Below are 12,260 nucleotides of genomic sequence, written 5' to 3' on the forward strand. Positions count from 1 at the left end.
ACATGGGTGAGGTGAGTCGCTCAGTGTGTGTGCTTGTGTGCGGGCGTGTGTGTGTGTGTTAGTCTCGCTGAGTTTGTGCTGCAGGGGCTGAGCTGTAATCCTGAGGTCATCCACTGCAGCCTCAAAGTGGGCACCGCTGTCCTGCTCTGTCCTTTAGGAACATGTACAGCACTCAGCCATGATGTGCGTCCAGACCAGCATGACTGAGGAGATTATCCAATTACTGAGGAGCTGATGTTTAAAACAGGGAGGTTATGCTGCTGAGTCTGTGAGGACATTCAAAAGAGAATTTCTGAGTGAACTGTCTTGAGTAGAGTGAGGGAGGGAAGCATAGAGTCATAAAGGGGACAACATTTTCAGTCATTCCCTTTATTCTGTGGGTTTTACGTCATTCGTGGGTTCGTGATAATTAAAACATCAAGACCAAAAAAACAACAGGAGGAGAAAATGCCATTGGACTCTCCTCCCCTTTATCACAGCAAACTAATGTTTCTTTTTGTCAAACAGTATTTCATCTACAGATCCCTACAAGAGAATATGGTATCGAGTATTGATTGATTGATTACTGATGATTTTGTTGATACAGGCAGTTAATTTAATGAATCAATTATTTATTTTCTGTTTATTTAATTTACAATCTGAAATGATCTAGAGCAGTGTTTCCCAATTCCAGTCCTCGGGGCCCCCCTGCCTGCATGTTTTAGGTGTTTCCCTTCTGGCACACACCTGGATTGAATCTTTGGGTGATTAACAGGCTCCTGCAGTACTTGGTGGCTGCAGAAGATGTCATGCAATCATTTGAATCAGCTGTTCTGGTATAGAGGCACATCTAAAACATGCAGGCAGGGGGGCCCCGAGGACTGGAATTGGGAACCACTGATCTAGAGCAAGAGATCCAGGCTGAAAAGACTCTGGGTTGATTTCACTTTAAATATGGGTCTGTGCATGGACCAGTTTATTATGGCATTGTCACAGCTTAGCCATTAGCAAACATACCAGACTTAAGCTAATCAATATAGTTAGGCAAGAATTTCAAATTCCCAAAGTTTAGCCAAAATCTGCTGGTACCTGTTTCCATGTTGATCATACTTTCTTCATCAAACTGCTGTCATGGAACAAAATCTATTTATCCACATTTTTTGTGAACAATGAGTGTTTTTCTTTATTTTAAAACCTGAAAATAGAAATAAAATGGCAGTGCTTTAAAAATTAAAACAAATTTCCTGTAACAGATATTTATTTTTTAAAATTTGAACATTTGAGTTGTTTAACAGGACAGAGGGCAAAAAATGGCTCTAAGGATTGTAAAGGTTGTCTGTAGATGATGGTGATCCCACAGAATGATTGTCGACCGCCATTAAAATGTTGGCTCACTGCTAAATCTACTACCACTCAAGGTGTCCTTGGATGGTTTCACATCACTGATGTTATTATAGAAGCAACTTTCTTTGAGGCAGTGCAGCGTTTTGTCTGGAAGGTTCCTTTTTACTTTGAAGATATGTCCATTTCTGCGTTACTTTAGCATTTCTTGTAAAACACAAAATATTTTTTATTTTTACAATCTTTTGTGAACTCAAGAGAGGCTGAGATTGGTGATATTGGTGTCCAAATGTTTGCCGTATCAGTAGGGGTGCAACTGCATATTTATGAGGTGGATGCGAACATCTCACCGGTGCTCTCCCCGCACCCTCCAAACATAAACTTGTACAACTTGGCCTATGTTTTGTCACATAGGCCAAAACAGTTGAGTCAAAAAGAGTCACCAAAAAAAAAGTTAAAATAAATTAAAACAAAACTCTCTCAATTTTATTTTATTTTTTACTTATTCTACAATAAACCATTCTGCAATATTAAATGCTTAACAAGATGTGTAAACAGATGGCACCTGGGGCACACTTTGGAGACCCTGTTGTGAGGTGACGTGAAGCATTCGTATTGCTGTGCTTTTTCCATCCACCGTTTTTCCACTGCTCCCTCCTCATTGTCACTCGAAGCGTTTCAGGAGTTTGAACAGAAGTAACAATCAGATCTTGTTCTTCTGCTGTAGCACAACTCCATCCTGGGCAGTGTGTTTGCTGACTTCTACGACCAGCAGCTGCCGTCCATTCAGGCCAGCACTCTCTCACAACAGGTCTACGCTGTGTTTGTGTGTGCACGTGTGTGTGTTTTCACAAAAAGAATACACGCAGCTGGAATGGGAAATGTTTTCTGTGATTTCCAGTTGGAGCAGTTCAACATGATGGAGACCAGCCAGACCTCCACCCTTAACTACTCCCAGGCTCTTATGATGGGTTTGACCAGCCACTGCAACCTTCAGGACTCCCAGCAGCTGGGCTACAGTAGCCATGGCAACATCCCCAACATTATTCTGACAGGTGCCATTTCAACATTTTGTCTAGCCTTGTTCATGCAGAAATCTTCAGTTTCGTCTAAAACTGCAGAGTTCTGTCTGTGAGCCTCATGTTGTCTGAGTCCAGTCTGCACACATGATCACTTCCTTAAACTGGTTTCAGGCCTTTCTGCTTGACTTAACATCAGTACAGTGCTTGTGATTGATTTTGGATTAATCAATTAATAGCTGGACAGCAAATGGAGCCTAATAGCAGATTTTTTTACAGTAATTTGAACAAAGTGAAACTAAAACTGTAACATTTGAGGAGTTCAGGGTAGAACAAATTTACAGACAGAGTTTTAGGTTTGGTTAGGTCAGGAAAACCAAAATGTATTTTGGTTTGGAATGGTTGAAATCATACATATTTCATTCACACACACACACACACACACACGCACGCACACGCACACACTGTAAAAAGTAAGAACATATCAAATAACTTTTGACAGATAAAATGATAAAGGCTCCTCGAGTCACATTCGTAGCAAAGTAAGACCAAAAGAGGAGAGTATGTAATTGATGGAAGTATTGTGTTTAAATAAGAATATTAGCATAAAACTGGGAGCATCGATGCAGCAGTGGGAACAAAGCTGTTTTTAAAACGTCTTGACCAACATTTAGGGACTAAAAACCTCTGACTGGAGGGAAGAAACTGAAAGTTCCTGTTAAGGGGACAGAAAAGGAAGAGGCTCTGTGCTGTAGCCAGCTAATACAGGAATGTTCAGTTTCAGTTTAGACAGCAGCTTAACAAACTGCTGGTTGGAACTCTAGTTCTATGCAAAATGTATTTATTTTTTGTACACTTTTGGCTTCATTATTCTGACTGGAGTGTTCTTTCTTTGTTGTTCTTCCAGCAAAAGACCTTTTTCATGTCTGTATAATATTAATACTAGATTAGTTAATAATCCATCATAATTAATGAGGGCACTGTTTTGTCTTCTTTCACAGGATCACTTCTATAATATTTAGCTCTGGAAATTTTCCTTAGTGCACCAAAGACTTAATTAAAACCAATATTCACTGTGTTTTTTGTTTTACCAATCTAATATCCTGCTTTGCTTCAGTGAGTGGAGAGTCTCCTCCGAGCCTCCCCAAGGACCTGACCAGCTCACTGTCCACAGACATTGGCTTCGACATGGACTCGCAGTTCCCACTGGATGATTTAAAAATCGACCCTCTGACTCTGGATGGCCTGCACATGCTGAATGACCCGGACATGATCCTTGCCGACCCCGCCACAGAGGACGCATTTCGGCTCGACCGCCTCTAGTTCTTGCTCTCCATCACTCACCGTACCTGAACCGGGCCGTCCAGCGTTTCTGCCTGAGCAGAACAAGCGATTCCACTCAATCGAACCCCTGACTGTGAGTTTGTCAAAAACCAAACAAAACGAAAAATATCCTATTTGGGAAATTGCATGGAGACGTTCCTGAAGACTGCTTCTAGCTTCTGGCTAAAGGACGGGATGAATCTATTAGATGGCTCAGACTCTACATTCACCATTCGGATCGCTTTTCAACACCAGGCTAACTGTTTGAGGAATCCGGCAGCAGAGACAGCCTGGTGACTAGCTAGAGTTAAAACAATCAGCATATTCCAGTCCAGCTGCCTGAGTATTTTATATTTTGATGATTTAGAGAAAATCCAGAAAAGGTAGACTCCTCTCAGTCTAGCTTGGGTTTTGTGCTTTCATCTTGATGGTTTGTGATCTATGGCCCAAGAGGCACTGAGTCATCACTTTATTTTAAGGCTATTTCTGAGAATAGATTTTATCAAAGGGAATAGGAGTCATCGTTTATGCATGAAATCATAAATCACTGTGGATACTTGTTTTGCCTTAAAAGCTTGACGTTTTGGTTTTCATTGCAAAAAGAACAACAAAAAAAAGCTAAGAAGTCATTTTTACTGAGTTGCAAGTTGCTTGGCCTACATAATTTACCGTTGTGTTGTCACTACTGCCTCATAAGTCAGAACCTAACCGTGGATCCGCTCGGTCTTGGTGAAGAAAACGATGTTTACAGGCTTACTGGCATATACCCTTACTTGTACAGAATGTGGTTGGATTTTTGCGTAATGATATCTATGCAAAACTACGGTGACTAGGAGGACTGGCAGAGTTGGGAGTTCCTCTGGAACGCATGTGGATGTCTTTCAACAAACATTTTTCTTTCATTTTAAGGTCAAATATAGAATAAAATAGAGTAAGCATGGCAGTTGCTGGAGATTCCTGGAATTCTCTCAAAGACGGAACCTCAGTGGGTGAAACCTTTTTTTCCAGTCAGCTGAACTGCCAAACAGCACTGTTGATGCAATGAGAATGTACTTAGTTTACATCTGTGTGGTTGTGATGCTGTCATTTTGTTATCCTTATACCCTCCTTTTCTATTTTTTTGCTGCCTGTAGAGCCAAACACCTTCCGCCTGTTACTTTAAGCACACGTCTGAGTTTGGTTGTTTTCCTGCCATGTTTATGTCGTTTTTGTCTTTAATTCATCTTTCTGCTGTTGAGGTTTGTCTTGATGTTGTCTTTTAGGTGGGTGGTTTCCCTTACTTTATTCACAGATATGTTCCATATCAAATTTTTTGCACTTTATGCTTTCATTCGAAAACACAGATTCAAGAGTTTCTATATGGAGCGTCCCATCCTGTGACTGTTAAGTGAACTGGACCTGTTTGATTTGTCTTTGTTCAAGCTTGCCTTCTTGTACAAACAAAGGAGAAAAAAACGGAAAAACCCAAAAAGCTAAATTAAAATTATTTTTGAAAAACAGAATTATCAGGATAGTTTATACAAATGTGTTTTTACTGAACTAGGTTGTATTTTAGGATTCCTGTGTTTAAAAGCATGTGGTCACTGCAGCAGATTTTTTTGCTACTGTCAGAGGGTCTGGGATATAGAAAATAATAATCGCACAGTAGAGATGGAAATAAATATGTATCATAAATAAAACAGGGGATGCACAATATTGTATTATGTTGTCTCTAGGTCTGGTTTAAGCAAGAGATGCACCAATCAGTGTGTTCTGACTGGAAACTGATCTCTGTTTTAGTGAAGCCTAGAACTGCCTAAAGGATTAGAACCGTTTCTCATTTCTATTCAGGATCTATGGAGTACAGTATAATAAACTGCCATTATAGCTCCAATATGGACTGGTCATTTTCAGAGTTGGGTAATGGAGTTGGAGTAACATTACTTAAACTTATTTCCAATCTGCAAAAGTGAAAACTAGCAACGTAAGTAAGAGTAATGCAGTATTTGGTAGAAAGGCCTCTGAAGTACTGAGAGTAACTGATCATCATCTAACTTAATATATAAAAATGACGTACTGAGGAATGTGCAAAATCAGGTATTTTAACGACTAGAAAGAAAAAGAATACAAATAAATATCACAAAATAACAAATTCAAGCAGTAAAATCAATTAAAAATAAATGTTCTACATATAAGACTTATGAAACTTATGAAACAGAAATGTTACTCAGGCAAAAGTAGCAATACTTTATGATAGTATTACTCAAGTAAGAGTAAAGATTAAACTCGTAAAATTCCTTTTATTTTTCCTCCTGGACGTTATTCAAGAAAATGGAACTAGTTAGCTTAAAACAGCTCTCTAGTTGATATTCAGGGTTCTGCTTTCAAGATTTGCTATGCTAGCATAATGTAACAAATATCAAAATGTCAATCTTTCATTTCCTCCTGTTTGTGGTTGGTGTCTTCATGTTTTCAGCTCTCTATGTAATGATAACTCACACATTTGATAGGGAGCATATACTAAATTAACCTGTACAACGTCCAAATTCCACAAAAAAAAATTGAAATATTTTTAATCTTCACTTTAAAATCAGGTTTAAGAAGTTTATACAAGCTAAATATTTTCTATGGTTTTAAGCTTTTAAATGTAATTTTCCAACACTTTGTGCATCTCTAGTTTAAATCTACAAGTTGACATTAGCTGAGGCTGCTTTTGACCATTTAGGAATAATTTGGTATATTAAAATAGGAAGTCCATAGGTTTGGGCTAAAATGTTGTGCAAGTGCTAAGCTGAAAATGAAGCTGGATGTAGGTATACAGGATCTGAGCCAGAAAATCAGTCCAGGTGAAATTTGTATGAGAATAAAAACAGGCTCTTTTCTTGGTCACTATGTTGGATCACTATTAGCCAATGAAAAATAAAATTATTTTGCAGTTGCAATGATTCCTACTTAAATGTGTTTTAAAGACTATTTTACTTCTCCTGTCACAGTCTGAAACAGAAAGTTGGTCTTTTATTTTTCTACTAAATGCATGAAACTTCAGACATGATTTCTCCTTTTGTTGGTGATTGTTTTCTCTGAATGTTGGGAGATATTTAGTTTAAATATTTAAAGGTTTTTTGTTTTGGTTTCTGTTTGCTAAAAAAATGTTGTCATGTTAAACTTGTGTCAGTGTGTGTAAGTGACGCCTAAAAATGTACAGTGATGAGCCTTTTATGCAAATGTGGAAGCTATTGTTTTGGCACTGTGTTTAATCTGCAGTATATAGTACATGCTTATTTTCTGTGCAACACCCACAGAAGTTTATTATGTCAAAGTATCTGTAGGATAGTTGTGTATATTGCTGTACTGTAGGAACAATGTTTTTTTGTGCTAACTGTGAGATGATGTCAGAATGGGAAAATGCACTGAGAAATACTGCTGGATCTCTCTGCTGGATCTCCGGACTCTAAATTGAGCCTGGTGTTTTGCTGGCTCTTTTTTTTCTTTCACGTTTTCCATTAACTTCCTTTAGTTAATGTGTTGTCTGTGTTTGTCACTTCTCTGTACATCGGCGTTCAAGTATCCATTGGTGAAGCACCAGTGTTTACAGAGACAATGGTTTACAACAGGGCAAAGTTTTTTTGCCAAAGCCTTCATCATATTTTCCACCCTGTATCTGGACTAATGATCAACTGCACTGTAGATTAGGAAAACAGTTCAGTTCCTTCGCTTCAATGCTGGGAGGATAATCTTTGTATTGGTGAAAAAATATAGCTTTACTTCTGTGAGGTTAGTGATTAGACATTTCCTTTACGCCTCATCCTCATGCTTTTCATGACCACAAAGTACTGTTGTTTGGTTGAAATTTCCCATTCCTCTGTTCTTGCTATAAGCAAGTGCCATAACAAAGATTTCTAGCACGTTTGCATCTGGGTAAATTTAAGAATCATTAAAAAATTTATTTGTTTCAATAATTCAATTCAAAAAGCAAAACCTGTTCATGCTGCAGCTTTGACTTTGCACAGGGAGATATTTCAAGCATTTATTTCTGTTCCTTTTTATCATTTCAAGGAGCAGTATTATGTAAAATTGACTTTTATGAGCTTTACTTCATGTTATAATGTTATTTTCTAATCAAAAACATACCTGGAGTGTCGCCTTCATTCTTTCATGTATGTTTGAGAAATCCTTTCATCTCCACAGCAACCACTCAGCTGTTGCTAAACACCTAGGCTGCAGTTTCTAAGCTCCTCACAGAGAAGCCATCCCCCTCAGCTCCCCTACTCAGCTCCTTCAGACTAGCCAGCAGCAGTTAGCAAACACCTGGTGGGACTGTGCATCTGCATTATTATGAGCTACTCCTCAGAGCAACGTTGGTAAAAACTTTGCCTAAGGGTTAATAGCAAAAAAGCAAGATTTTCTTAAAGAGACAGAGACCCAATTTCAAGGCATTTAATTATGAAGTAAAATTTATTTTATATATAGCATTTTTATGACAACTGATGGTAAAATAGTTTCTTGATCATGTTACAAAGTGGCTCTGACAGCCACATATATTTAATAATATATAGTATCCATAATTACATATATTTTACATAAAACCAATGAAAAGAGATTTTAATACAGAAATTCAGTTCTTTATCTTCAGCTGCAGACCACACTATGTGAATCTACACCAAACTCTTGGATGGACATTGCATCACAATTCTCTCAAGGCTGTGGTTATCTGTGTTCTGATCACTGACCATTGTTTTCCACTAAACTTTTCACTAAAATTCAGTCTGTGAATATTCAGCTTCTTTAGCAGAAAAACTCAATTTTGGGTTTTGATTTGCTGTAAGGCAGGATCATCATCAAGAACAGAAGTAAATGCTTGACATAGATCAGTGGGAGTGGATTGAGTTTTACTTTTTGAATTAAAATATTAAGAGAAATATGTAAATTAATTACATTTTTGATTATATTCTCATATATTGAGATGCACCGATAGGTACTTAAAAATAATATTGTAGTAAACCTGCATGAATTTTAGTTCTGTTTCTTTTTTATTTAGATTTAAATCAACATTTGAACCAAAGTTCAAAACAGCCATATATATATATATATATATATATATATATATATATATCCATCCATCCATTTTCTGTACACCCTTGTCCCTAGTGGGGTCAGGAGGGGTGCTGGTGCCTATTTCCAGCTAATGTTCAGAGCGAGAGGCGGGGTACACCCTTGACAGGTCGCCAGTCTGTCGCAGGGCAACACAGAGACAGACAGGACAAACAACCATGCACACTCACATTCACACCTAGAGGGAATTTTAGAAAGACCAATTAACCTGACAGTCATGTTTTTGGACTGTGGGAGGAAGCCAGTGTACCTGGAGAGAACCCACGCATGCACAGAGAGAACATGCAAACTCCATGCAGGAAGACCCTGGACCAGGAATCGAACCCAGGACCTTCTTGCTACCAGCTGCACCACTGTGAAGTTGGTAGCATTGATATATATATATATATATATATATATATATATATATATATATATATATATATATATATATATATATATATATATATATATATATATATGGTGAACGGGAGTCATACTTATGTTTGGTCACTCAGTGTCTAATCTGCAGTGACTGAATCCTTAATGTGCATTTAGAGGACAGCCCAGTGCTGGTTTAAGCCTCATAAAATGGCAGCTAAAGTCTTATATATACAGATATATAGATATATATATATAGATAGATTATATATAGATATACTGTTTTATTTTGGAGCACGGTGTTACTTTCCCAAACACTAAAATGCATTTTACTGCCACAAAGAGATGCACCGTGCTCCAGTGGTGTTCTCACTTCAACAGCAAACGTTATGCTCATATAATATGCAAATTCTACCATTCTTCAACACCGCTTGGAGAGTTGTTACTTTTCTCCAGCTGACCCTTTAAGAATGATTTGTTCACAGTTTTTCCCTAAAATTGTGTCTTCTATCTTAACTGTTAAATTGGACCAAAATAATGAAAGTTAGCTGTAAATGTGAGCTGTACTGAAGATGAAAAACACTTCTATACAAACAGTACGTGATTTCTTGTGTGATTGCTTCTGTCTTCGTATCTGTTTTATTTTTTGTAAATTTAATATAAATAAATATATCTGACAGTACATCTTGGTCGTCTGTGCAGTGTCGTTTCAGATCAGAGAAATCACTTTCAGGTGTATCACTTACATGATTAAAACATGATTAAACTAATCAGCTCTTTGTGACAAGCTTGCCTTGATTAAACATGAGTTACTTAGTTTGGTTTGCTCATCACAGTTAAAACTGTGATTCAACTGTGAATTTGGATTAGAAGAGGCCTCAAAATAATTTGAAATCCAAAACTTACACTATTAAACAACTCTATACCCAAGCACAACTCATGCTGAAAAGAACTAATCAATATAAATCAGAAAGAAAATGTGATCCCAGATTTTTTTGTAGGACTGTAAATAGTCTAAGGATTAGTTTTTAAATCAAAATAGTTTCTTTAGAAAAAACAGTGGAATGCACCCTAACTGTTTATTGTAATATGTCATCAGGATTAGAAAAAAATATATACTAATTTTAGAACCAACCCTAATAAGCTAGTTGGGAAAGATTTTTGGTGATGTTTTCCCCTGCTTGGATTTGATTAAGCTCCCATTAAATAATAGACATTTATCACAGTATTTTTAATGTACATAAAATAGAACAAAAAAAATCCTCTAAAACTTACTGGTAATCTAAACCTATATAAGTTTTCATAACACACAGGACACAGAATTTAGTGCAGTTACAAATGAAAAGCAGTGCTCTCCTTCAGCAACAGATTGAAATTTAAAAACTCCAGGTCTCCATCTGCTGGTAGAAAGCTGTCAAGCATCGAGCTTTCATAGATAATTATTCCTTTGATGCCATAAGATGTTTATTTTATTCGTCACCAGAGTATATGAACTGGTCAAATGAAACCAGACCATTTGAAAGACTGATAAGAGGGTCTTTAAGACTGCAAAACCCTTGATTTGCTCCTCTTTTGTGTATTTTGCTTCCAAGACTTTTCTGGTATCACTAAAGAGTGTTTGAACATTTCTTCATATTTTCTGAAGTTATGAATGTACGGCAATAGTTCGCATTGGGCATCGGTTGCTTTGTCACTCAACTATTGTTCAGTTGTTGAACCTGGCTATCTTGAATAGATAGCCATAATGCATTAACATGCATTATGCTCAAATAAAAAGCATAATTGAAGATTTTACTGATTTTACATCCAAGACTCCCATACTGGATGCTGAGATCATGACTGGTAAGAACTGTTTGTCTTTCCCAACTGGAGCTTCTAAATGAAGGAACCATTTGATATTATTTCAGCTTAAATCTTGGAAACCTCTGAGAAAGAAATCGAAAGCAAGATTTAATCTTTCAAATAATGCTGTACAAGTTGATATGATGTTTTCTATTATCTTTTCTTTGATTTACAGCATACACCATCAAAACGCAGTCTTTTTATTTTTAATTTTTTATTTTATTTTATTTTTTAGTGTGTTGAGTATGGTGGTGCTGGAAAACAGTACTATTGGCATGCAGCCAATATGTGGGTCACATATGAATTTTGCTCAATTTGTCTTGGACTCACATTGGGTTTCTTGTATGGGATATGATAAGGTTGGCTAAATAAAAACCATATCAGTAATGTCATTTGGCTGCAGGTCTTAGACAGATTGATTATGTATATATATAAAATCTCTTAATATTATCTAATACATCTAAAACTCATAAATGTTTAAATTCCACTAAAAGGTTTTTACTTCAGACCGATACAACAAACGAATGTAACCCGTTTACAATTCCATCTCTTCCATCAATCACAATGGGCAGTGTTCAGATCCTCAACTCCAGCATCTTTAAACATTTGGCCAGACAGATTCTAAGAGGAGCAGCAAATCAAATGAGTTGGATAAGCAGAGTTTGCCAACAACTGTTGGTGTCATCCATGACGTGTTACTGTGAATTTTAACTTTTGCCATTTAACCTGTGCTACATGAAAAATAGTCCTCATACAACAATATACTTTGGTCAGAAGCTTCTTCAGATTTGCTGTAAGAATGACCACTACAGGGAATCCTTTCTGCTAGTGTGAACAGTGACTATTTGAAAGATACTTAGATGAGTTACGACAATATTTAATTTTCTTCTGGGATAATTAAAATATTTTTTCATTGATTTGAATTTAATTTGAGGCCCATTTTATAACTTATTTCATACCCATGTGGGCCCAAAAATAAAAGATGGATAGCAGTGGGCCTTCAGTCATAGAAATTGCTACAAATTATAACACTGTGACAGGTTAGTAATGATAATGTCTCAAAGTCAAACTTAGTTTTTGAAATCTATTTGAACTGTTAGGAAAAGGTAGACATTTATACTTTCTAATTCAGTTTAGTATCTTTACTTAAGTCCTAAAACTCGTAGCAACTACAATATATTAAAAGCTAATCTCATTTATATTATACTGAATATTATAGATTAGTTTTTAGTTTATTATTCATTTTATAGGGGCTCAATCACTGCGAATGGCTCTGTGGACGTTTACTTGACTACGTAAACACGT

The 12,260-nt window shown here is 36.7% G+C and overlaps 1 protein-coding gene across 1 annotated transcript in view; it reads left to right on the forward strand.

Annotated features, from left to right (window-relative positions):
* crtc1a (CREB regulated transcription coactivator 1a) overlaps nucleotides 1–7,064 on the forward strand; it is a 32,504-nt gene extending 25,440 nt beyond the window's left edge. The window contains exons 14-16 of the mRNA XM_044132971.1: nucleotides 2,048–2,131; nucleotides 2,222–2,375; nucleotides 3,457–7,064. Of these exons, the coding sequence (XP_043988906.1) occupies nucleotides 2,048–2,131; nucleotides 2,222–2,375; nucleotides 3,457–3,662 (444 nt within the window). The 3' untranslated portion in view covers nucleotides 3,663–7,064. The remainder of the gene's footprint in view (nucleotides 1–2,047; nucleotides 2,132–2,221; nucleotides 2,376–3,456) is intronic.
* The last annotated feature ends 5,196 nt before the right edge of the window (nucleotides 7,065–12,260 follow it).

Source organism: Gambusia affinis, linkage group LG12 (genome assembly GCF_019740435.1).
Source record: "Gambusia affinis linkage group LG12, SWU_Gaff_1.0, whole genome shotgun sequence".
In the NCBI taxonomy this organism is placed as follows: Eukaryota; Metazoa; Chordata; class Actinopteri; order Cyprinodontiformes; family Poeciliidae; genus Gambusia; species Gambusia affinis.